The 25273-nt window shown below is 36.4% G+C and overlaps 1 protein-coding gene across 1 annotated transcript in view; it reads left to right on the top strand.

Moving 5' to 3' along the window:
* Nucleotides 1–23830, top strand: part of NUCB2 (nucleobindin 2) — a 29260-nt gene extending 5430 nt beyond the window's left edge. Inside the window, exons 2-13 of the mRNA XM_042882039.1 lie at nt 4046–4189; nt 5518–5625; nt 6913–7039; nt 10097–10200; nt 11820–12005; nt 12631–12721; nt 14181–14239; nt 15803–15895; nt 16884–16973; nt 17525–17695; nt 18018–18099; nt 20010–23830. Coding sequence (XP_042737973.1) covers nt 4046–4189; nt 5518–5625; nt 6913–7039; nt 10097–10200; nt 11820–12005; nt 12631–12721; nt 14181–14239; nt 15803–15895; nt 16884–16973; nt 17525–17695; nt 18018–18099; nt 20010–20122 — 1368 coding nt within the window. The 3' untranslated portion in view covers nt 20123–23830. The remainder of the gene's footprint in view (nt 1–4045; nt 4190–5517; nt 5626–6912; nt 7040–10096; nt 10201–11819; nt 12006–12630; nt 12722–14180; nt 14240–15802; nt 15896–16883; nt 16974–17524; nt 17696–18017; nt 18100–20009) is intronic.
* Nucleotides 23831–25273: the final 1443 nt, after the last annotated feature.

Below are 25273 nucleotides of genomic sequence, written 5' to 3'. Positions count from 1 at the left end.
ATATCTATTTCACACATTTTAAGTATTTTATTAATGAATTGGTGAGCTAATCAACATATATCTTTTCAAATCATTTTTAAAGAGGTGGAAAAAATATGTGAAATTGAACACTATTTGAACTGCAAAATTGTAAGGCAAGGTATATTGTTGAGAGAGCTAGCTGAAAGTTCCGAGGGAGTGCTTTATATGGTTCATGTATCTACTTGTAATATTCCCATTCTAGTAGGGAGTTTAGTATATTCTTAGAAAGATGAGGATCATGAGATCTATTGTATCACCCATTTTGTTTCTGTTTTTTAAGGCAGCACTTCCTGTGAAGAGTGTTGTTATCTCCCCCGTACAGCATTAAAATAGGGAGTCATGGTACAGACATGACTATTGAGAGTATTGCTATCATCCTGCGTGTGTGCACTGTTGCTCACATAGGTTTAATTATTTGCATATCAGACAGAACACGAGTGCATCAAATGTGTGAGTAGGTCAGCTTATTTTTGTATTCTGCAAGTGTGTGTTCATGATGACGTTACTCATCACAGCACACGTTGGTTTGGCAGGTACAGACATGCAGTGTAACAGCACTTACAGCACTGTGCTGTTCTGCTTCATATCATCTGCAGGCACTGTGCACTGATATCACTGTATGAGTTCACCCATCTCAGCCTTTGAACATTTGACACGGACACTACTGATCTAAAAAATGATTGTTGTTTTGCTAAGGTGATGGAGACATTAGCTGAATCTGTGCTGTTTTCTGGACAATGGTTATTAAGTGAATGAGAAGTACGTCTGAAGCTGTGTAAAATAGGTGCACTAATGCCATACTGAACTGCTTGTGCTTGTGTTGCAAGCTTTAGAAGCTGCATTTTGTACATATCTTTCAAAGGCCATAGCTCTTTGTAATTCCAGTGCCTGATTCTGTTCCACTGAAGCTGATAGGAATTTCTGATCATGTTTATTGGGATCAAGATCAAGGTTGCTGGCAGACAGCCTACTTCTTTTTTTCTTTTCCAATTCTATTTTTCTGTCCAGACAAGTACATGGGTAGCTCTGTTTTCTGCTACCTCATTCTTGTACCTCTCACTAAGAGTCTGTTGATTTTTTTAATATACTTTCTGCTTGGAGAAGTTCTGATTTTTTGTTTTCCTCCCCAAAATATTGGCTTTGTTTATGAAGTACAGTATTTATCACCCCTAGAGGGTTACTTTATGAGCAGTTCTCTTTATAAAGTATGAATATTTATCTCCCTAGCATTGTGGTGCTTAGCTAATTTGGAAATTTAAGGTTGCTTATTTTTGATAAGAGCAGTCTAGAGTTGCAATACCTTTCCATCTAGGTGAGCTGTGTGGTTTTCTCTAGAACTGCTTGGTTTCCAGATAAAAATTGGACGAAAATTGTAACATTAGCTCTGTTCACATATTGTTTACAAAGTAACCACTGGATTATTAAAGTCAGCTGGGCAAAATTTATGTTTCTATTAAATTATTAAATGGCAGGAAGAAAATAGTAGTTAATAATAGGCTAGAGCAAGGCACCCATGACAGGGCAAGAGGATATATACTGTGCATTATGTATCACTCATGACAGTGACCAAATTGACATTGCTTCTCTTCTGCAGCACTGGGACTGCTGATTGGCTTGGTGGCTCCTAGTCATGGTAAAATGCCTGGGAGGGATGGTCATCTCTAAGTGGGTTTCCCAAGAGTCAGAAACTGCTCAGGGTAGCATGCTGAAGATGGGTTGAACTCTTAATGGTGAAGTGTTAAGAGGAACAAAAACCAAAACGCCTCTTTTCTTCTCAACCTGCCCCTCGTCACTTCCCTCTGACTGCTGAATTTGCAAATCATGCTGAGTTGTCTGCTGCAGCTGATTAATGTCAGGCTTCACAGTGGGGCTGACTTGTCTCTCCTAATACGTATCAGAGTAGAGCACGTGACTCAGTTGTGACTGTCACTTTGGGCTGTCACTGTGACTGTCTAAAGGTTGACACATCTTAGACATCTGCTCTTAGAGAGATAGTTTCGATGACTATTGTCTTGGATTACTGGAAAACTAAATACAGTAACTCTGGCTTTACTTAGTACTTATTTTTTTGTTTAATAATGTATTTCCAGCTTACTTGTTACAGCACAGGCTGTATAACCAGGTGAGTTCCTCAAAACGCTACTGGAAATCCTGACTTTAACGTAGTACTCTGCAAAGTCAGCTGCAACATCTTGTTACCCATTTAGGTCTTCTCTGCTTCTGATTCTTTGTAGTACTTACGGAATTTTTTTGGCCTATTTTATCAAAATGCTGATGATAAAGCCATCCTGTGGACAACCTGAAACAAAACTGTCTCATGGGCACCAGATAGTCTTTTTTTGTTGGTGTTTTTTGTTTTTGAGCCGTGTATTGCATCAAATAGATGTAAAAACATTCTGTGGTATTGTCCAGTCTTTCCCATTGTGTATAACAGCACATAATTACAGAGGCTGGTACTTTCAAAGGAGCCTAAATTACCTGTGAGCAGAAATCCCACTGAAAGCTAGAAGATCCAGTGGCAATCAGTTTGATTACAGCTTTTGATAGACAAGCTTTGTGACTACTGCAGGGTAGTTGAGGATGATGCAGCTCCAGCTGCCCATCTCAGGTCCCTTCTCTTGCCTACATGCCCCATTAATACCCTACAGAATTTCAGCTTTTTGTTTTGTTTTGTTTTGTTTTTGTTATTGTTTGTGTGTTTTGTTTGTTTTTTTTTTTACTATAATACTTTCTGTTTAGAGAAGTTATTGTCCTGGTTATTCAACCAGAAACTTTCAAAGGTTCAGGTTTCTCCTAGTTATTTTTCAAATGCACAAGGTTGACAGATGCCAAGTGTTTACCTTACTTTTTCATCTGAAAAGGCAAGTAAAATGCAAAATCTGACTTACTCATAAATGCACCTCAGTCTGCTTTGGAAATGAACCAACACCTTACAAATAAATAAACAGGCAGCAGCGTTCAGAGAGTGTCTTTAACACCAGGCATGGCAATCTACTTTTGGAGAAAAGAGGACAAGATTAGATGACTTTGACTGTGCAAGACAGGTAACAATAAGTGATGGGAGGTTAATGGTTGTCTGCCTGCTAAAGGAGCTGATCTCCTGCATAACATATATTAATTTTGTAATATTACCCATACTAATGAGCTGTGCCACTAATAGATACAAACCCAGCAGATAGCTCTAGCACAGTTCAGGATGACAGAGTTTGAGGGCTTTTTATTTTTGCTGTTGTTGGTTTGGGTTTTGTTTGTTTTAAATGAATGGCAAAGTCAGTCTGAGTTTCTAATGGGGAACTGACAGTAGTGCTGATGTTGAATCTGATGCTCTCAATGTGTTTTTTGTAGCATAGCCAAAGACTGCACTTTCACACCACTGGATGAATTATCTTCAGAGAAAGACTTACAGTTAGATGCTGCATTACCACGTTTACTTTTCTTCCTGAACTCACACTGTTAAAGTATTTTATCTTAATAGATTTTGAATGAATGAATCTGTTTTCAATCAAATGCTTCTTTTGGGAGTCTCAGTCAACATGAAACAGACAATCTGGCTTATAAAATATTTTGTCTTGCAAATAAAATTTGGAGAGGATCTTGGCTCCATTTTAAGCACTTGCTTCACTGCTGAAGCCTAAGAACTGTAAGCATTACTACACTAGGATCTTATTCTGTGCCCGTGATTATCTGTAAGAATTTGCCAGTTACTTCAGCAAAGACAAATCAGAGTAGAAACTCTGGTATTATTTATCCAAGACTTGGCCATCCTAAACAAGTACATGAACACCTCTTTCTATTTGCAATGCAACATTGCTGTGTGCACAACGGTCAGCTAATCTGCTTGTGTCATAAAAGCCTTTAAAAATTAATGCTATATTTAATTTTTTGAGTTATAGTGTTCCCTGATAATAGCAGAACACATGGAAAGTAGGTTATTCCAGGTGTCATATAGGAACATCAAATAATTCTAATCAAACAGTCTGATAACAACATTCTTGATAATTTTTGTGACTTGCTCTCATTTCAGATGAAGCGGCGATCTCTCCTGCCCCAACAATGTATTTTGCTGATACCGTGTCTCCTAGTGGCTTTGGAAGCTGTACCTATAGACATAGATAAGACAAAAGTCAAAGGAGAAGGTCACGTGGAAGGAGAGAAGATAGAAAATCCAGTAAGTGTAATGAAATAAATCTTCAGTGAGATAAGTAGTTTGTTTTAATTGTTAGTAGTCCAGCTATATAAAGCTCCTATCCTGAAATTTAGATGTCTTACCGGAGCTGTATTCAGGGAAGAAAGGAATATCAGCTGGGATTATCAAACATGCTACTTTCTGCTGGGGTGGGGTTCCATTTATATTTGTTCTATTTTCTTGTCACTTCTCTGAGCTGCTGAAGGTGAGATAGCAAACTGAATTGAATTCCCCAGCATACAGTGGAAAGAACTGTTTATTTTTTCACAGGACTTCTTTGAAGTGACTGACTGAGTGGTGGCTTAGGAAATTCCATTCAGTGTTTCCAGTTCATTGCTTCCAATCGAAAAGGAAAATATTTGATTAGGAGAATTCAACTACATTTCAGAAATAGAGATTTTTTTCAACAGCAGACATACTGTGTTTGTGAGAGCTACAAGCACATCAAATAAAGATGAGTTTGAGATCTCAAATTTCCTAAGTGCCAACTGTTTTTGTCAAGAAACAAATCTCCAATATCAGCTTTTAATAGCTGAACAGTGATGTTGTGCTATGAAAGCCAAATAAATTCTTTTGTTGAAGCTGACTTTTTTTCTTTCCGGAATGGAATTATTCTGTCTAGCACAGTTGTATTTGTTCTGGATTGGTCTTTTGGAGAGTGTTTAATTTGCACCACACTAACATAGGAAAAATAAGAGTGTAGCATATGCCACAGGAATCTTAGCTGATCTAGTAGGCTAAGTCCTGGGTGTAGCTCTGGTTTATCTGTCCTCAAGTGCAGATGAACTAGTGCAGTTTCAGTAATCTTATCTTTGCTTTAAATGTTTCCCAAACAGGCTATCAGCTTCTTTTTTTGAAAGATATGCTGATTAAAGCCAAGTAAAACTTCTGGCTGTTGCTTCTGGCAGACTGGAGGTGGCTGCCTTTAAAGGAGGTTTTCTAGGAAATGCAGCAAATAGTCTCAACATTCTTTTGCATCTGGAAGAAAAGAACAGCAGTATTCTGAACCACTCTTAAATTCTTATAATTAATGAATTGCACTGTTTTAAAGCCCTACTATGCTAATGTGATAGATGCTTGCATACAACGTAGTTTCCTCAATGCCTTTCTCCTCTTTGTCATCTGTTGCTGAAACAAATTATTTCTAGGTTCCTACAAGACAAAGATGCAGATCACAAAAGTAGAAAATATATAAAAGAGCTGTAATGCTTGTATTGTTGAGAATTGGATTTCAGTTATATGATAGTATTTACATGAAATGTATTGTTTGGCAGTATATTCTATTCTAAAGTTAACATTCTTTTTTGAAGGATACAGGGCTCTATTATGATGAATATCTCAGACAAGTAATTGATGTCTTGGAAACAGATAAGCATTTCAGGGAGAAGCTCCAGACTGCTGACATAGAAGAAATAAAGGTAAGTTGAATATATTAATTGAGGCTAATTAAGTCTGTCATAATGAACCCTGCAAGATGGACGTTATATATATATTTTAAATCTCCAGACCCCTCTCATATTTTGTGAGACACGTTTTCTGTTTACCTAAGTATTTATCTCTTTCTGAGCTTTGTCTTTAGTAAGGGAACAGCAAGTTTTCTGTTAGTTAAAGAATATCCCGTAGAATAATAATAATAAAAAGTACTCAAATGCATGGTTTCTGACTTCTGCCCATCTATTTAAAAGGCTGTTTGAGGTTCAGCACAGGTAGATACATCCTGATGTACCACAAAAAAGCTGCAAGCCTAGTTCTCACTGAGTTTTTCCTGCTGGGTGATTTGGAGCACTGTTTCAAACAGAGGTTTATATGCCTTCTGAAGTGAAGATGGTGCATCATTTGTTGATATGAAGTCATGGAAGGGAATTACAAGAAAGGAACGTTTTCTAGTCTGAGGAAATTGAGAAGCTGTGCTGGAAGCAGCGTCAGTGTGCTGAAGCAGGTTTAAGATAGACTTCTGGCATTCTCTGCTGCTGTCCTTTCTTGAGTACCAGTCCAAATAGCACACGCTCCCAAAACCTCATTGTGTTTTTGTCTTTGTACTCCAGTGGCTCTGTATGGTAGCTGTTCCACGTTCTCCTTTTATGAGCTGGAAATTTTGCACGAGACAGGCAGGAAACAGCCTAAAGCGACAGAGAGGAAATCCTGCCTTTTGCATTTCTTTTAATCCCTCATGTTGCCATTGGCAGCTTTTGATTCCGCTTTCTTCTGTGTATAACTAGGGTTACTCTTGCAGATTACTATGAATTACCAGAGCCTGATAAATATTCGTGCAGTGCATATTAATGGCTGTTGCCTTGCTTGTGTCTTCTCTCAAGTGTTACAGCTGTCATCAGTGGCTGAAGAAAAAGCACTGTGCGTTCAGCTTGCAGCTCTTTTGAATTAGTTTGAGAATGTTTGATCAAGAAATTTATTATTTGTGAACCTCAGAAGGTATTTCTGCTGCAGGGTCAAGCTTGTGCTCTTTAAAAGGAACAAATGTTTCTGGAGAGAGTTTCTAAACCTTTCTGGATTCTGCTCTGTGTCTATAACCATAGGCCTAAAGTTTTTTTAGTATGTTCATTGAAAGACTTCTGAGATCCTCGTACGTATGGGCTACATTATGAGAAAAGCTAGAATTGGTCTGCTGTCTTGCAGCTCATATACAGTGGGAATAGTAAAGGCTGCTTTCTTTTATGTTTTTATAGATCAGTTTTGTTTTTTGACAGAGTGGAAAACTAAGCAGAGAGCTTGACTTAGTAAGCCACCACGTGAGAACACGACTGGATGAACTCAAGCGACAAGAGGTGGCAAGATTAAGAATGTTAATTAAAGCCAAAATGGATTCTGTTCAAGGTAAGAATACAAAATCTAAGAAGGTGAACTGGGCACCTGTCCAATACAAGCTAGACAAAATCTAAGTTACGCTGTCCTTGATGTCAATAGTAATAACTGTTATCTGAAAGTAAGAGTGTCCTTTTCGATCTAGACTATGGACAACAAATATGTATCTTTATAGGAAATTGAGGAGAAAATAAAAGCCATCTGTATTTTATAAATAGCTAAACTTGATTTGGGCAGTGGATTTTTCAGATACATTTAATCCTTTCTCATCTTTTTGGGATATTTTTGTAGTGCATCAATTTACAAATAACTCACTGAGAAATAGCCACATTTTGATTGTTTTAGAATACAAGACTATGTTTCATGTATTTCAGGTAGGTTTTTTTTAATTAATAGTCATTTGACATTATGTTTTCATTTTTTCTTTTTAAGTTCTAACTGGTGGGAAGGGGCGTGTTTTACAGATTTACATCAAATGTTTGATATAAGGATTTATATCAAATTCAGAAGATGATTTTTCTTATTTTTGAGGCAATTTGAAGGTCCTGAGTAAAGAGGGACATTTAGGGTGCAAAAACTTATCCATAGCATTTTTTAGTTATTAATTAAATCACTCAAACTTATATAGTTTGTTAAAATGAATTAAGTATACATGTTCCTAAATAATCTGTTAGATGTGTACTTAGCTGGGAAATAACACATACTATCTCTTTTTACTTTTTACTGAAGAAGTTTTAAGATTTTTACTTAGAACAAAATCTGTAAGTTTCTTTTTAAGTATCACTTTTTGAAGTGAATTAGTTTCCCAGAGATAAAGATCATAACAATGGACTGCATGTTCCTGTTTTCAAAATGGTGTTTTTCACAAAGATGATGTAAGTACTGAATTTGCTTGAGCAGATTGTTTTCTTGCTCATTAAAAACATTACCAGGTTGCAGGGGGGATCCCACTAACTGGAATAGGTATTGGGTCAATTTGAAGTCCTCCAAGAAGAAGGATCCTAATCCCATTAAGCCAGTCTTAGAGGTGGCAAGTAGGCCAAAGAAGCAGATATATGCATATATGTCTAGGGGATATTATTGGAGTCAGGAAAAAAGTCAGATTAATTTGGGAAAGGAGGTATTTTTAGTACACTACCTTTCCAATGAACGCTTTAGATGCTATCATAATACAGTGAATGAAGAATATAGAGTTTGCTGAGAACTTCAATATAGCCTTTTTATCCTTTGCTTTCTTTTTCTGAAAGTTTTAGCTCAGAGAGTACAGTCCACCAGTAGCTGGACAGTGCACACCAGACCTCCACAGGAAGTGAGTGCATTGCCTCACATACCTGTCAGACCCTGTGGTTCTTTTTTCTTAAGTGGCTTTTTAGCTCCAAGGAGCCTAATCTCGTGCTTATATTGCAAGCAAGCACTCCAGCAGCCGCCACAGATCAAGCATGTTTACACATTCTGTCACTGTGTAAGTGTGATATTTGGAAAGAACCAGAGCAGATTGTACCTTTTCAGAATGTTCAGATGGCTATTAATGTAATGCAATGTAATTCAGAATAATTTTGTAAAGTTTATAGTGGGCCCTGCCACTGAATATTTCACATCACGTGTAATTGTATGGCCAGATTATCTACAAAGTACAGCTGCATCTATGTGCTTATGCAGCACCTTGGGACACGTACAAAAATGTATTCTGTAGTAACAGCAGGTAGAGCTGTTTGATTTCCTTGTATTTGTTCTTCTAATATTTTCCATGTGGTACAACTTAATATCTTGGTCCTTTATCTGATTAAGACCAGCTTTATTTGCACTCATATGGATCAGGTCCAACAGACTTGGACATATGTTTTTCATATATTCAGTCTTGATCCAGATGTGTTTTTAAACATTTGTACCAAGATCCTGCTAGACTGACTAGTACAGGACAAGAATGTTAGGAGTTGGATGACTTTCTCCAGGATCAACTCTTAGATAATGCAATAATGTGACAAGTAAATACTGTCAAACTGAATGAGCTGTTTCTCCATAAATAGATTTGGGGGGATTTTATTATTTTGTTTGTTTTTAAAATATTCTAATACTACACTTCCAAAAAACATTCCATAAACAGACTAAGGCGTGTATATTTCAGCAAAAATTATGATCTCATCAGGGATAAATGTGCCCTAGACAATGTTTGCTGCTCTGTGATAATATGAATAAAGCACTGAGTGTGAGAGTAATAGTTTGCCATAGGATAACAAGTTCAGAATTATCTTTTCCTTGAATTTATTTTTTAAGGCAAATCAAGTATTTTTTACTTGCCCATTTAGGAAAAGCTGTTCACAGTTGTTACCCATAACATACCAAAGTGTATGCTGCTTAAGATAACATTATTATTTAGCATTAACAGTCAGAAAAAGGAACACTTGAAAAGCTTGTAATTGTAGAAATGTACTTTATTGTTAATGCAGTTTGTATTGATATTACTGGATGTCCCTGTTGTAGGAAAGGAGAAATGTTTGCAGCTTTTAGACAAAGGACTTGACTCTGCTGTCCTATGTTTCTTGTTTTGCACAAATGAGATTTGAATTTCGGGTTATCAGATTTCATTTTCAACCATGTATCTTGCCACATCTATCTATCTGTTTATCTATCTATCTATCTATCTATACATCACACACACACTGTGAATGTTTCATTCGCAAAATATACCAGGCAAGTTAGAAGAGTTACAATTCTCAGATACAAGTTGTTAGCTGTAATAGCTGAAGTTACATCTCATTTTTATAAACAAAAGAAGAATGAAATGTTTTGGTTTGTAGAGCTCAACTGATTGTACATTTCCTTGCTGAAAAGCAACCTCAGTATATTAAATTATTGTGTGCAGTGCAACACCTGGCACACTAGAAGGAGTACAGTGCAAATTGCTGTCAAGTGTACTGATCTCCTTCAGGTAAATCTGCTTTATAAGTACTAACATAGATAAGACACTCAAGGCACAAACACCATGTGAAAGTACTGAAATTCCTGATCTTTCTTGCTTTCAAACTTAGTTTAATGTTTTATGTTTGTACCTGTGCCTCCTTCTTTCAGATACTGGCATAGACCATCAGGCTCTCCTTAAACAGTTTGAGCACCTGAACCATCAGAATCCTGACACGTTTGAGCCTAAGGACTTAGATATGTTGATCAAAGCAGTAAGTGCTAAATAGAAAGTGCTGGGGGTTATATTTTATTTGCATTAATTACATTTTTTCATCTGTTAAAGGCCAATGCTTTATATATACTTTTTCTTTCTTTTTTAAAGGAATGAGTTGCAGTTTTCTGTTTCAGAGAAGAGTCAGTTGTCTGCATGGCATGCTTGAAAGCTTTGTTGCTAAAGAGACCATACATTTTGGCATGGCATCCTTACAGGATTTGCATTCATGTGCCAGTATGGCCAACTTTGGGAATAAAAAACAACTTTCTGAAATAATTTGAATTAAACATAGTATTAAGAGAAGCACATCCCTCCCAAACCTATTTCAAAGTGATTTCAAAATGTCAGACACTTAGTCTGACAGATTGACATAAATAGTCATCCCTAAAGTAGTCATTTGAATTTGGGGATCTGTTATACATACATCTGAAGGAGAGCAGAATTAAGATACCAGTATCAGAAGTTGCATGTATTGAGCATGGAATTCAATGTCCAAATAGCATCAACAAGTGACACTTTTTTTTTTAAAATTCCAGTCAGTGTTTATTAAGACAGTACAGTTAAAGTAAGCATGGAATAGGTTTTTTCAACTGCTGTGAAAAAATATATTTTCCTGAGAGGGAAAAAGAGGACTTAAGTCTCAGTTGTATGACAACACTGCGTTTCTGAGAAGGCATTTTATATTTTCAAAGTAAATGGGAAGACTCTTTAAAAATAAAATCTGTTTTAAGCTTTGTTCATTTCTTGTAGATTTTTCTACCCTTGGAAATTTTAACCTCAATTTTTCTGTAAAATTACTCTCTCTATATATATTTACATATATAGTAAAGTTTCTTGCTGTTTCTGAGAGCATCGCTGCTGAGAAAATTCTCGTTGGTTAGGAGAAGCATATCCTCAGCAGGGCAATTTTTTCTCTTAGGACATTGTTTTTCTTCTCTTATTGGCAGAGATATTGACCTATTGTAATGGGTAATGGGGGGTAGTGGAGGTGTTAGAATCATTTATGAGGAGGTCCAGTTGATCAAAAAATTACAAATAACAGAAAGACTTTATCAGGTACAGATGTGTTACTTGGAAAAGCACTAGAAGACTATAACTTTTAATAACTTGAGCTGAAAATGATACAGCTTTAAATCTTATATATGTCAGAAATTCTCACACTTTTCTCTCCATTTAAATGGTTTTGTTGATTTAATCTGTAATAAGCTGCTGGATAGTAGCATTGTAATACTGCATTAGTAATGGAAAGGTAAAGTAGAAATTCTTATACTATTTGATGCTATGCTTAATTTGCCCAGGACGTACTTTATTGTTAACTAATGAGAAAGAATACCTCAGTGCTTTCTTACTGAACTGTAGTTGCAAAAGATTTCTAAGCAGTCAAACTTTTGCAAACTAAGTTCTTTGAAAGTAACAGAAGGAATGAGGAAAGATGTTTTCTTTCGCTGTCAAGTGAAGAAGGACCACCACCAAGTTTACTTCATGTTTAAGAGGGGAGTGGCAATATGGACAGCCTTGTCCACGTACCTGGACGATGGTTTTTCACATGGTAATTTATGACATGCATTAACATAATCACATGATGTTTTCATGTGTACATAATATCTATATTTATAGGCTACAAGTGACCTGGAGAATTACGATAAAACCCGCCATGAGGAATTCAAGAAATATGAAATGATGAAAGAACATGAGAGGAGGGAGTATTTAAAAACATTGGATGAAGAAAAGAGGCAGCGCGAAGAATCCAAATTTGAAGAGATGAAAAAGAAACATGGAGATCACCCTAAAGTTCACCATCCTGTAAGGCTACAGTCTATTCTTATGCGTTTGGAAGGAGGGTTTCCTTTCCAGTTGATAATGAGAAGGATGTATTATTTTTCTTCTCATGATTTGCTTCTTTTCATTGACATAGAAGCAGAGAACAGGAGTAGTGCTGAGAGCTTTAGAAAACCCACCACATATACTTCCTTTATTTCTGTATTCTATTTACTGTCAGAATTATTATTTACAAAGTAGCTAAAATTCATGAAAAGAGAAAAGAGGGGTATTTGAAAATGTAGGGATTCCTGCGGGGAACTGCATCACAGCACAATTTGCTGTAGGAGCAGCAACTGATTGAATTTACTTCAGCTGTTGATTCTAGATGAATCTGTGTATCCATGACTGATAATTATAGGCATTCCTTTCCTGAGAATATGCCTTTTTTTTTGCCTTGTCTTTTTCCTTGGGCCTTTCTATCTAGTAAAAGTATGTGACCTGACTTAAAGGAAATTATAATGATTATATTTTGAACATTACCAATTTAAAAAAAAAAAAAAAAAAAGCCTGTCAGAGAAATTGGAGAAACTGTAATACAAGAATGCAAAGGAATGTAAAAGTACACTTAATCATCTTCTGAATATTTTTCTTTGTAACCAATTTATAGGGAAGCAAAGATCAATTGAAAGAGGTATGGGAAGAAGCAGATGGGTTAGATCCAAATGAGTTTGACCCCAAAACATTCTTCAAATTACACGGTAAGAGATTTTGTTTAACATTAATTTAATTAGCAAACGCTGTGACTTTCTTTTGTGTCCTCAGCAAAAGATATGTTCAGCAAATTTGCATTATGCGGGGAAAAAGACTTAGAACTCAAGCAAGTTGAGTGAATCCAGAGGTATAGAGGAGAAAATATCTGCTGTCGTCCACATCCACTGTGGAGTCAAATGGGGCCTACATGTTGAAAACGGAATTCTGTTTAAATGCTCAAAAAATGAAACAGCAATAACCAGAAGTAGTTGCTCAGTGAAGTAAGAGTATTTACAGGTCTGTCCACAACCATAACTTTCCTCATACACTGTACACCAAGGGTAAGACCTCAGGGGTGTGTTGAGGAAAACTTGCTTTCTTCACGTCTTTGCAGAGAAGTACCAGACACCCCTTATGTTTGAAGTGGTCTTGGAACTTGTAAAATTGCTTGACGCTTCTAACACTGCCTTAAAAAATACAAAGTCCAAAGTGCTTCTCAACGCTTTTTGAGCAGTCTGCAGTTAGAAGCAGTGAAATAGTAGCTGAGACAAGGATGCATCTCAGTAGGCATTTTGCTTTAAATGAGATTATTTGAATACGTAGCTGTCTAATGTTGATCAGTGCTTCATAATCAAGTATCCTTAAGCAGAACCTGTTATTATTGGGCTGTTAAGGGTTAGATGGTACAAAGAATTTGACCAATGCCAGTGATGATAATTTAATTAAAGTGTTACAGATTAAGTCTAGTCTTTTATTTTGGTTTATAAATATATAGAAAGAAAGCCTTATTTCTTCTTCCTAGAAAGAGATCGTGAAACATAATTGTCTGAAATTTTTTGGTACTTATTTTATGCATGTTATATCAAAACAGCAGTAGCCAAAATAACCTTTTCCTTGGCAGCTTAGGGCATCAAAAACTTTGAATTAAACAAAAAATACTGCATAATAATAGTCATTTGAAGTAGCCGTTCCCTTTCTATTGCAGAGGTTTTATAATATTATTCAGAATTGAATGTAGCATGCAAAGTATATTGTTACCAAGTAGTCTCTTATTTGCATTGGTCATCAAGACTAATTTTATACTGCTATTTTTTTAAGCATTGCATGTTTATGTAGATTTTTACAAAATTCTCTTGTTATTTTGGAGTTGTACTGTTGGCTAACAATATTTTTCTGTTCACTTCTGTTACTCTTGGGTCTGTTTACAGATTTAGTTGTTAAATTGGGACGAATTGTTCTCAGCTATGTTTTTTGGCAGTTGCACTGGGTGCAGTCTTGTGACCTAATTCAGCTTGCTGAGGACAAAGGGCAGTACTTCAGACTTATTCAATCACTTGTTAACAGCCAGGTAGTGAAAGGTGGTGATAAACTGTATTTTTGATCTATGTGGGATGTATGCATTGATGCTTAATCCATGGAGACTTTCTGTCCATAATTAACATGTATTTTCAACACTTCTTATTTTAGATGTCAATAATGATCGTTTCCTGGATGAGCAAGAATTGGAAGCTCTGTTTACAAAAGAGGTAAAAAAAAAAGAAAAGAAAAAGAAAAAAAGACCAACCTGAAGGTTCACTTATTTAAAAAAATATTTGAAGGAATGCTTGTTTTTTTTTCAAATGCATATGGAGGTTTTGGACTACAAATAAAACAATTTATTTTGATATTTAAGCACCCTTAATATTTATACGCAATTGTAAAAATATACAAAAGCTGGAAAAATAAAGTATTTCAATCTTAGGACTCAGATAATAGACATGTATTTATAGATGATATAGTCTTCTGCCAGAAGTTCAATTGAGATTTCATTATTAATCCTCTGGACAGTATACCTGTATAATTTGCAGTGTAGAGCTGCAAATCTGCTTTGGCTCAATGTGGTCTAGTAGGTTTTGAAGCTGAGTAGCTGTGCACATTCAGTGCCAGTCATAAACCTTATAGAGAGAGAGAAAAAGGGTCACACTCACTTGAAAATACTTAGGTTGTATTTCTTGACAAAGAATCAAAATGAATTCATTTGCCTCATCAGATGTTATTGCTGTACAATGATGGACAGCGCACTGTAGAAGTGGCAGCAGGGATTTCACATTATTTACATCTAGCTAGTTTGGATCACAGGTACATTTGGTAAAGCAGGCAATCCTTTGTTTCTTTAAGCTGCACTTAAAAAGCAGAAATATTAGTACTTTTTTGCCTCCTAGAGTGGCATCAAGATACTACAGAAACAGTTAGTAAACAGAAGGCCTTGGCTTTCATTTTATTGGTAGGTTCTGTCTTGTTGTAACAAAGAAAAGCTTCCCATACAAAGATCCAATATTATAGCTGGCACTAATGAGCTTTAGAATTTGTTAGAATTCCTTTTAGATTTCATGAATCAGGGAGTAAATGTGCTTTAGCATACACATGCAAGATTATAAATCTGAACTGTAGAAGTGAAATTTTCAAAATACTATTTTTTAACGGTACGTACTGGTTGTTGTAATCCCTTTATGTGCTACAAAAATGTACAGCAGTCTTTTTTGATAAGTGTGTCCCAGCATTTCACAGTGTTGTGATTTAAAAATTAATAATCTGGGGCCTTTTTACTTATGACAAAGAAAGCTAAGCTAAATTGCTTAGAAAACTAAAGAGAAGCAAATAAATGTGTGAACTCACCAGAAAGACACTGTTTAAGAAAAGAAGTGGACAATTAAGCTTAGCACTCAGTTTATCTTGTGATATCCTGAATGCTTACGCTGTGGACAGCATGCTCTGATAAAAAAAAGAATTGCTCTTTCCTATTCAAGAAACTCTGGAAACTCAACTTGTGTTGAATCAAACATGAATGCAGACTGCATGCTGAGGTCAGTGTCTAAAGCATTGAATTTCAGCAGACCACATGAATTAACTGGGAACTTCTTCCTTACCAATGATGACGTGCTCACTTGTTACTTAAGTACTATGGTAAAAGAAGTGATTTACACTTGTACACGTGCTTGGAAAAATGATGAACTCACATTTTCATCTGTCTCAAAAACTACTGTTCCAAATCCATCACTTGAATGAGCAGTCCTTTCTCCAAAATAACATTTTCTAAATTTGAATTTCAGCTAGAAAAGGTTTATGATCCGAAAAATGAAGAGGATGACATGGTTGAAATGGAAGAAGAGAGGCTGAGAATGAGAGAACATGTAATGAATGAGGTACAGACTAATGTTTAACAAACCTGATGTTTTCCTACTATGTTAAAAAAAAAAATAGTCCTAATACTAAGGATTGTCTAAGTACAGCAAAAGGGCTCAACGCTGTTATTAGTGCTGAGATCAGAAAGCCACAATTTTCAGGCCCTATCTTTGGTCGATGTAAATGCCTGCAGACTGGATCTGTTTTCATTTAAAGAAATTCCAGAGGAAGATTTGTACTGTAGCCTCACTTTGCAAGTACTCAGATTTAATACAAATTCCCAGTGAATTTTGTTAAACAGGGAGGACTGTGAATGTCCTCTTACACTTGGCAGTAGGGTAACATTCTGTGGAAAGACAAAGGAAAAGCACTATCTTCAGGTTTTTGTGCTTTCAAAAGAGTCGTGAGCTCAAGGCATTATCTATGACTCTGAGTATCATTACTGGTTCTCATTAGTTTTTTGTTCAGGAGGCAGAGGAAAGGGAAGAGGATGTTTTGAATCACTCTTTTTTCGAATGTATTTTTTCTCTATTCAACTTTATTTCTTAAGCTTGAGGATTGGAGCAAGCCTGGACTTCTTTTACTCATGAAGGAAGGAATTTCTTCTATTCCCCTTAAGGGTTTCTGACACAGTTTCAGCTTTGTTTGTTTTGAAATCTCCCTATCCAACAGTAGAGATTGCTCTGACTCAGAATTACACTGTTATTATCAAAAAGCTACAATTTTTTTTTCTCAAGAACATCAGGCATGCTACTATGAAGCACTGGGGCTGCAGCCACACGTTTTTCCAATTAATTGCCAAATGAAACGTGAGGATTTACTTTTTATTTCCATTTTTATTAAACTGTGTGAGCTTATAAGAAACATCTTTAGAGGATGTTACAGGCATTCATTTGAAAATGGGATAATTTAAAAATAAAATGGTTGTATTTGAAGATATTTATGTTACAAAATTAAATGTTTTCTCTACCAAAACCCATCCTGAGTTTAATTTTTTGCTTCAAACAGGTTGACATCAACAAGGACAGATTAGTAACTTTGGAAGAGTTCCTACGAGCTACAGAAAAAAAAGAATTTTTGGAGCCAGATAGCTGGGAGGTAATGAGAACGTATTCCAAGTGCAACATACTGTACTATTACCATCAGTCTAACCAGGAAACCAAATGGCTTGTCTGACCTTTGCCTTTTTTCAGTCCTGTTTTGGTATGCGTGTGGTTAAATGCCCTAGCTAAATGCAATGTACAAAATGTAACAGACTAATACAATGCAGATGTAATCTTTATGGTCTACACTCAAACAGAAACAGTCTTGCACTGCCACCACGTGGATCCTAGAAGATCTTGATCCACGTGCTTTTGAAAGATAAAATGCACATTTCATTTGTGAATCACTTTAAAGGGGAAATATGAGCTCAGTTGGAAGCAAGAGGATTTTTTTTCCTCCTACCTCTGAACTTGTAATAGAATCTTGCTAAGAAAATAGCTGAGAAATAGCTATTTTACTGTTTAAGTGAACATACTAAATCTTTACATTATGATTTAGTGTCTTCTAGTGAACTGTAAAATTCAGCTAATAATTATTTCAGTGGAAAGATAATCAAAATAGATATGCGTTCCTACCCAAGTATTCCTGTTTGTGTTTTCTTGCAGACACTAGATCAACAGCAGCTCTTCACTGAGGATGAACTGAAGGAATTTGAAAGTCATATTTCTCAGCAGGAAGATGAACTCAGAAAGAAGGCAGAAGAACTTCAGAAACAGAAGGAGGAACTACAGAGGCAGCATGACCAGCTTCAGGCTCAGAAACAAGAGCTTCAGCAGGTACACTTGACACAACAGTATTTTTTCTCTCTTCTGTGTTCTCATACGTGTAAAGGCTTATGACAGTCCCCAGCTCTGGAGCATCTTTCATCTTGATTTCTCTTAGGAATCTCAGTTGAATTTTAAACAGCAGCAGTACTGCAGCATGTCATAATCCATTACTTCAGATTGTAGCAAACAGTGAAAGCATCTCAACTCAGTAGTTTTCCCGCTAACCAAGACTCAATGTAATGATGTGCATATATTTCCTGTGTTATTCACTCACACCAGAGAAAGCTGGCAGAGTGAAGTTTTTCAACTGTGTTACTTTGTTTTGCACCAGGTTGTAAAACAGATGGAACAAAAGAAACTGCAGCAAGCAAATCCGCCTGCAGGACCAGCTGGAGAACTGAAATTCCAGCCCCGTATGTATCTTTCTGTAAAGTTTGTGTACTTTAAGATCTCCGACATTACAGTCATTAAAAATACATTTTCTGTTCAAACTCTTAATATAATGTGGTTTTAATTATCTCTGTAGGGAGTGTTATTAAGATAGAAGTATGGAAGCCTTTTAAAATGTTACTGAAATCTCAGCAATTTTATATTTGTAGGGGGAAAAAAAAAGTTCTGACTTATAGCATCAGATGGACAGAGAAAAGACTGCATTTTTTTTGGAGTGTTTTGCATGTCAGTCTAAAAATAGTGAGATCTAGGATAACTCTGATATTCAGAGAAGAGTAGGGGCATACAAATGACCACGCCTGTCTAATGTCCTATGGCTGAATTACCAGAGATAGGTGCATTCAATGTATTTTGCCTTGTCCAAACATGTTGTAGTATACCTCAATTGAGTAGCAAGAATGTGAAATTACAGTAATTTAAGCTTCATTGCTTGTTGTACAACCGTGCTCCTGATCCCAAGATGTCTGCACAAGCACTGATGTTGGTGCACCTATCATTTAATGGCTATCAGTAGTTAGGCAGCTAGATGAAAGTTGTCTCTTAGCTGTTACTCTCTTAGCTGTATCCTGGAATTTCAGATTGTAATCCAGAATTGTGGTCCCAGTCCCTGACTGGGAAACAAATCAAAACACTGAAATGCTTTCATCATGTCTGTCCTCTGTGGTCAGTTTATCTGCATTTGAGCACAACACGATGTGACAAGTTTTAGACAACATGAGCAACCAATTGCTTCAACGTGCACAGACAATAAGGTCACAATAAATCATTCCATGTGATTACTGATAACAAAAAAGTGGTCAGGTATATTTTAACACTTCTTAGTTCTGTTCTTCCATACATGCAGACATTTTCTTCCCCATCTAGAAACTAAAGTGACTTTATTGGCTTCCATGTTTATGTGCTAACATTATCAGCACAGCTCAAAGAATTTTTAACATATTGAACATGAATCTTTGGGCTGTATCCAGTCAGCCTTTTGAATATTGGAAGGACTTAACAGCACCTTTGGGGCCAACAGTGACGTTTCAAACCTGAAATGCCATTTTCAGCGATTACAGCTCACTTTGCTGAGTATCCTGGAATTATATCCTCAAGGTACTCAGTTTTATGTGCAAAGCAAGAAACAACGGAATTTGAACATCAGTTTCATTTTGTCTTTCATTTGCTTCAAAGCTGCTTGGGGCTAATATCAATTTATATCCCTCAGTTACAATAGCTTCTCTTTGTCTTCCCTCAGTAAAAACACAGTTTGTGATAGCAGATTCCTTGGACTTGCTTTAGTGATACATTTTTTAACGCTGGCAATAACTGATAGCATTCTTAAAACTTTACACAAAAATAATACAAAAGTTTTTGTAAAGTCATTAGACAAGTATCCTAAGCTCTCATTTTATTAGCCAAAACTATTCACTGTTGATTGTCTGAGTTAAGGAGGTCCCAACTATGAAAGCTGGCATTCTGAGGGAGGCAAAGGGAGAAAGTTGTGAAGATTGTCAGCGCAGTAAGGATTAAAATACAGAAGCAAGTTGTTCATTTTTTTTTTTTTTCAAGCTTGCTATGTTAGGATTAAAGGTTTCATAAACATGTAGTATGTTTTAGAAAGAACAGATTAGTATCCAAAAAGAGATTATATAAATAAAAACATTTTTACTGAAAACAGAAGCAACTAGTAATCTAAGAAATCCTGAATATAATCATTTTGCAGCCTGTTGGGTAAACTCAACCTGATTTCATTGTTAGTCGTCCAATTACAAAATAAAAACAGGTGGTTCAATTTGATTGTCTGTACACTAGAAACATTACTTTAGAGACTTCTCACATATGGAGCTCATTTAATTGAGAAATTTTAAGCAGTTTTATTCCTGTTTTACAGCTGGCGAACACAAAATTGAAGAAGCACCAAAACATCCTGCAGGAGGTGATCAGCCTTTACCACCAGGACATATCCAAGAACCAGCTGCTAGAACTGATCAAGTTCACCCTTAACCACTCGTGCCTCAACTTTATAGCATCTTTATTATTTTGGGGGGAGGGTAAAAGGCAGGAAAGGGAGAGGGACAAAAAAAGAAAAAAAAGGGTAATGAACTCTCCACTTTCTTTCCCAGATTGTAAAATCACTGGGAATGTTAGAGATTAAATATCAATCAGACTTGAATCATAAATCAATTTTCTCTCCAGTACATCAGTAAGAAAGGCAGCGGGGATTATTTAGCAGCTATAATGGAGGAAAAAAAATAAGGAAACTTATTATTAAAGGTTTTTATGGCCAAGGGACTCAGCTCTTGGACTTCTCTGTTATGAAAAGAGGGAGGAGATGTCTGCCATTGTGTGTTTAGGCATGAATTGCTACCTTTTCTGAGAAGCAGCAGCAAACTGAACTGAATATCAAGTTAGGTCTTGTTTTATGTAGAGACTCTTTCCAGAAATGTTGAGAAGCAAAGTACAGGGAAACAGATCATAGACAAAGGCCTACCGTTCCCAGTACTACCAACCCCTTTCTTTTGAGACCAAATAAAAATGAAAATTCTTACTCTTAACTTTTAGAAAAATTTGCACTTTCTAAAATTTAACCACCACAAACAATTGCATGGAACAGTGAATACTTTTCATGTTTACAGAAGCCTAAGAATTTCACTGTAAGCCTTCAAAAGGAATACTGTACTTGTAGTGGATTGGTCTGAACTCTCCTTGTTAAGATTAATTCTGTGTAGCGTTGGCTCACTCATTTGGCTCTGGGGATAGTTCTTTTGTCCCTGTTTCTTTCATCAGGTGCCAAGTGATCTCAAAATTTTGCATGCGATTAAATAAGCTTTTTATGTTGATGGAAATTTGTACAAAACAGAACAAGACTCACTGTCTTTTTCTGCACAGATTTTCCTACCTCTTGTGGTAATACCAGATTTTTCAAAATGCACCATGTGCTTCTAAAAGCTGTTCTCAGACATGAATCTTTGACTTATTAAGAGTCTCACTGTTAATATGTACTTGTCTTTCAGCAGTTAGTTGATGTAGGTTTATGAACAAGGGTGCTACTTGATTGTATTATTTTGGTATAGAACCAGGATAGCTCCCTCATATCATAAGCCAAGATTTTTCAAAAACCAAACAAAAAACCAACAACAAAACAAAAACTCAGCAGCAAAAGTTGTCTTTCCTGTGGGTTTCGCTATAATGTCAGAAAGCTGTGTGATTGTCCTTCCTTGTCATCCACTTCAGACCGAGTGTAAAGCCTCCTTCTTTTTCTAGCTCTGTGTTTGTTTGTTGTTGTTAAAAAAAAAAAAAAGGATTGTTCTGATTGTATAACGTTGGCTCTGAACTGATATACACACACCTTGGCAAGCATCCTTTGTATTTTCTTCCACTTCTGTGGCTAATTGCTTACACTGTCATTCAAAGAGATCATTTGGGTTTTGAGCAAAGAAATAGGCACGCATCTCCTAAGAAAAGATGTTCCTTTCAGAGTAATACTCAAACATTTTAGGCAAACTCAAAGACAGGTGGCAGTTAAAGTTTTGTATTGATATTTGATATTTAAGTTTCTCACTGAAGACTTGTGATTGATAGAGGCTGGTCATATTCCTTACATGCTTAATGCTTCTTTCAGCAGAATTGAGCATATTCATGTTCTTTACACAATGTAACAAAACTCATTGCTGGAATAGATTAGGTTTCTTTCTCTGTTTAATCTTGTTAATTATGACATCACATTTCATTCATTTCTACCAGTCCAGCAATTAGATTTACTTTGTTGTTGTTCTCTCTGCGAGTTGTCAGTATCTTAATTTGTTTCTAATTTTAGTTTCAAAAAGCCACTGTTTGTTACCTCCATGTAATTCTAACATCAGTTTATGTCTTTGTCAGGAGGCTGAAGTATGTTTCTACAACTGTTTGAGAGAACTAGACATAGTTACAACTACAACCAGAGTAACATCATTTCCCAGTGCAGAGTCTTAGGGCTGTAAGCATAATAATCAGGAGCAGAGCAAGGAAAGAGGAGAACAAAGGGTGAGTTATTCTAACATCACAAAAAAAGGAGGGAACATTTTTCCTTCTCCTTGTACCATATGAAATTTTACAAAGACTGAGTGATGCAGCAGGAGTTTTCAGAGAATCAAGGACTGAAACTTTGAATGCATTTCTACCATACAAATCATTCTTCCTTCATGTTACATCTGCCTCATCACTAATGTTACTATAGGTAATGCAGCATATGCTCTGAAGTGCTTGCCACATTTCAAGCTTTGTTTTCATTGCAGCGTTACATTTCAGTTTTAAGAATCTCACTCTCCCTGAAATGGAAGAAAAGTATTTTATCCCCTTTACATTATTTACTTTTAAATACACGGAGAATTTTATAAAGAACTGTTGTAACATGGGTGCTGAACTCGTCTCACGCTAGCCACAAGGTAATGTAAGTTGTGTCTGAAGCAGATGCCTAGAAGAAGCCAGAGTTTTCATTTATTATTTCATCATGAGTTAACAAGAGTTCCCAGTTTTACATTTCAACTAACCACTGAGCTGCATTCAGCATAAAATAATGCATATCTTTCCTTCCATTGCTGTCTGGTACCTAAATGTTCTTGTCAGTGTTAATTTTATTGATAGGCTTGCATTTTAACAATATACTTAGGTTCATTTTTTAGAAGTAAAAACAGGCAGTTTTCTAAACTTTAGAATTATTGATTGGATTTATTTCTTACAGTGATCAAAGTTGTAGTCCAGCTGTCAGATGTTTGTGCTAAATTGTGAGGAAGTCAATGCCTTAGTTCACAGTAACACTTCAGTCTCCTACTGAGCAGACGCTAAATTTGCTACCTAAACATTTTTGAGATGAGAGTTCAAATTACAAATTCATACTTGTCTGTCCAATTCAGAATCTGATATGAATCATTATCTGTTCCACATGTCTGCATAGATAGCGAGGACTGAGTGGGTATTTTCCCAGAAGATGGTCAGTCAGGTCTGGTCTACCAGCAAACAGGCCTGACCTGGTACTGCCCATCTTGTTGTCCTCTGGGGAAAGGACATTATTCTTCAGACCTAAGCTAACGAGGTCTCAATCTGAGCATAATCAAATTATTTTTGAGGATTAATTCTGAGATAAACTTTATCTCACTGTAAGGAACATCTGACTTAGAAGTTATGCAACACGCTAAAGTCCTACCTACACACGGGGCATGTAACTGATTTGACCCTTCTTTAGCACAGCTTGTTTTCAACAATGACATCTTTCATTAGATTCTCTTGTAATACTTTCAGTCTCTGTTGTGGACATTATCCACCTAAAGCATGTTTTCTTCTATGGTATGGATTTCTCAGGAGCTTTTTAAAAGATTTTTAAAAACTTCACTTACAGCTATGTTGGAAAGTAGACTGCTACAATTGCAGATAAACAAGGGACTGGAATATCATGGGCACCAGTGCTTTGACCTGTACTCTGTTTTTCCTTTAGGAGGTGATTTACAGGAAAATTGAATGTAACCTCATAGAGGCATCACTTCCAAGAAAAATGTGCAGATATTTTGTTCTGTACTTGGCTGGGATTTCAGTAGGAGGATTAAGGGGTAAGATTTGGTCAGTGGTGTATAAATTTTTATCTTGCAGTGCAATATATATGTAAGAAAAAAAGCCCCAGTCCATAGTTTGTATTGATTAGTTTTTAACTGGATTAAACTGAATCTCAGTGCAGTCACAGACCTACAGTGTTTTATTTTAACTGGGTGAGAATGAGGCAACTGCTGCCAGCAAGCAGCACCACGGCCAAGGAGCATTCCCTTCTGCTTCCTCCTGTCGGCCCACTGGCTTGGGGACCAGAGAGGGGCATGACTCAATGCAGCCCCAAGTCTGCTCCCAAGAGAGAACAGGTGATGTTTCAAGGTGCTGACACTGCATTGTTTTTGGGTTTGCATAGGGGGTGAGCATATCCAGCCAGGTATGGCTGGGCAGGCTTTGGGCTGTGCACAAGCATACGAAGTCTTTGTGGCTTAGATCTTGTGTATAAGCTCATTTTTGCCTTCCTGTTTGTTGCGTGCTTTCTGGAAAGACGTAAAAATATTTCACAAACAAATAGACATCTTTTATTCTTCCTGACACCAGCTGCATCACCACAATAGCTATTCACTCACTAAATAAGTATTTGAATGCTACACTTCCTGTATTCATAAAAAACTAATGAAACTGCACCACCATGAGAAACTAGGTATTAACTTCACATACTTCCCTGAGATGTTCCAGTTCAAAAGAGAAATCCTGGAAAAGTAGAAATACCACATGAGTTACAGTAGCAGATTTTGCTATAGGTTGCTTGTTTTTATTTACAGATCCTGTCTTCAAATCCAGGTATCAGCCATTTCAGGATGTCAGAATTGCAGGGACAGTGTGTATTCTGGGGAGATGCATGGGACATGATGGCTCATGGAACTTCCATTGTGTACAGTATGTAAGCATAGTGTTGGTAAGCACACACTGAATAAGAAAAAAGCAACGTATGGTGACATTCTTCAAGGAAAGGAAGCTCTGAGGTGTATGGAGTGTCCTTTTGTAATGTAAGCAAATGCCAGGAGCTGTCATTAATGTTTACTCTAGAAGTCCTTTCTTGTTTGCATCTTCAAATATCTGTTGCTAAAATTAAGAGGTAGTCATAGCACTGAAAGATGAGTCCCATCTGGAAACACAGCAGCACTTAGCAGACCTACGTTACATTTCTAAAAGATTTTATTTTGCTACTTAGTAGGAAATAGAGAAGTAGCTTGAGTCCCGTAATTTACACAATTGCAGATAGCAAGCACCAAAACAATTTACTAATGCCCTATTTTTTTATGTTTTAATGCCTTAAAAGCTGCACTTAAATGATGTGTTAAACAGCCTGCATTCTTGCTTATACAGTAAAGCAAAATATCATGATGGAAAGAGGTTTTCTTTTTTAATTGTTTGTTTCTCCCCAGATATACCCAAGTTTCTAAACCTGGTACATTTATCATTGACAAATACACAGATAGAGCAGCATTACAATGCTGATCTCTCCACACACTGCATCTTTTCCATCACATCAAGAGACTCTCAGTCTGAATGACTGCATCATGGCTGCTCTTCAGCTGCCATTTTAAACAGCTTACGTTCATTCAGACTTGCATTACT

This window comes from Lagopus leucura, unplaced genomic scaffold (assembly GCF_019238085.1).
Source record: "Lagopus leucura isolate 7727_CA_CO unplaced genomic scaffold, USGS_WTPT01 Super-Scaffold_100033, whole genome shotgun sequence".
Lineage (NCBI taxonomy): Eukaryota > Metazoa > Chordata > Aves > Galliformes > Phasianidae > Lagopus > Lagopus leucura.
This window is presented reverse-complemented; position numbering and strand designations above follow the sequence as displayed.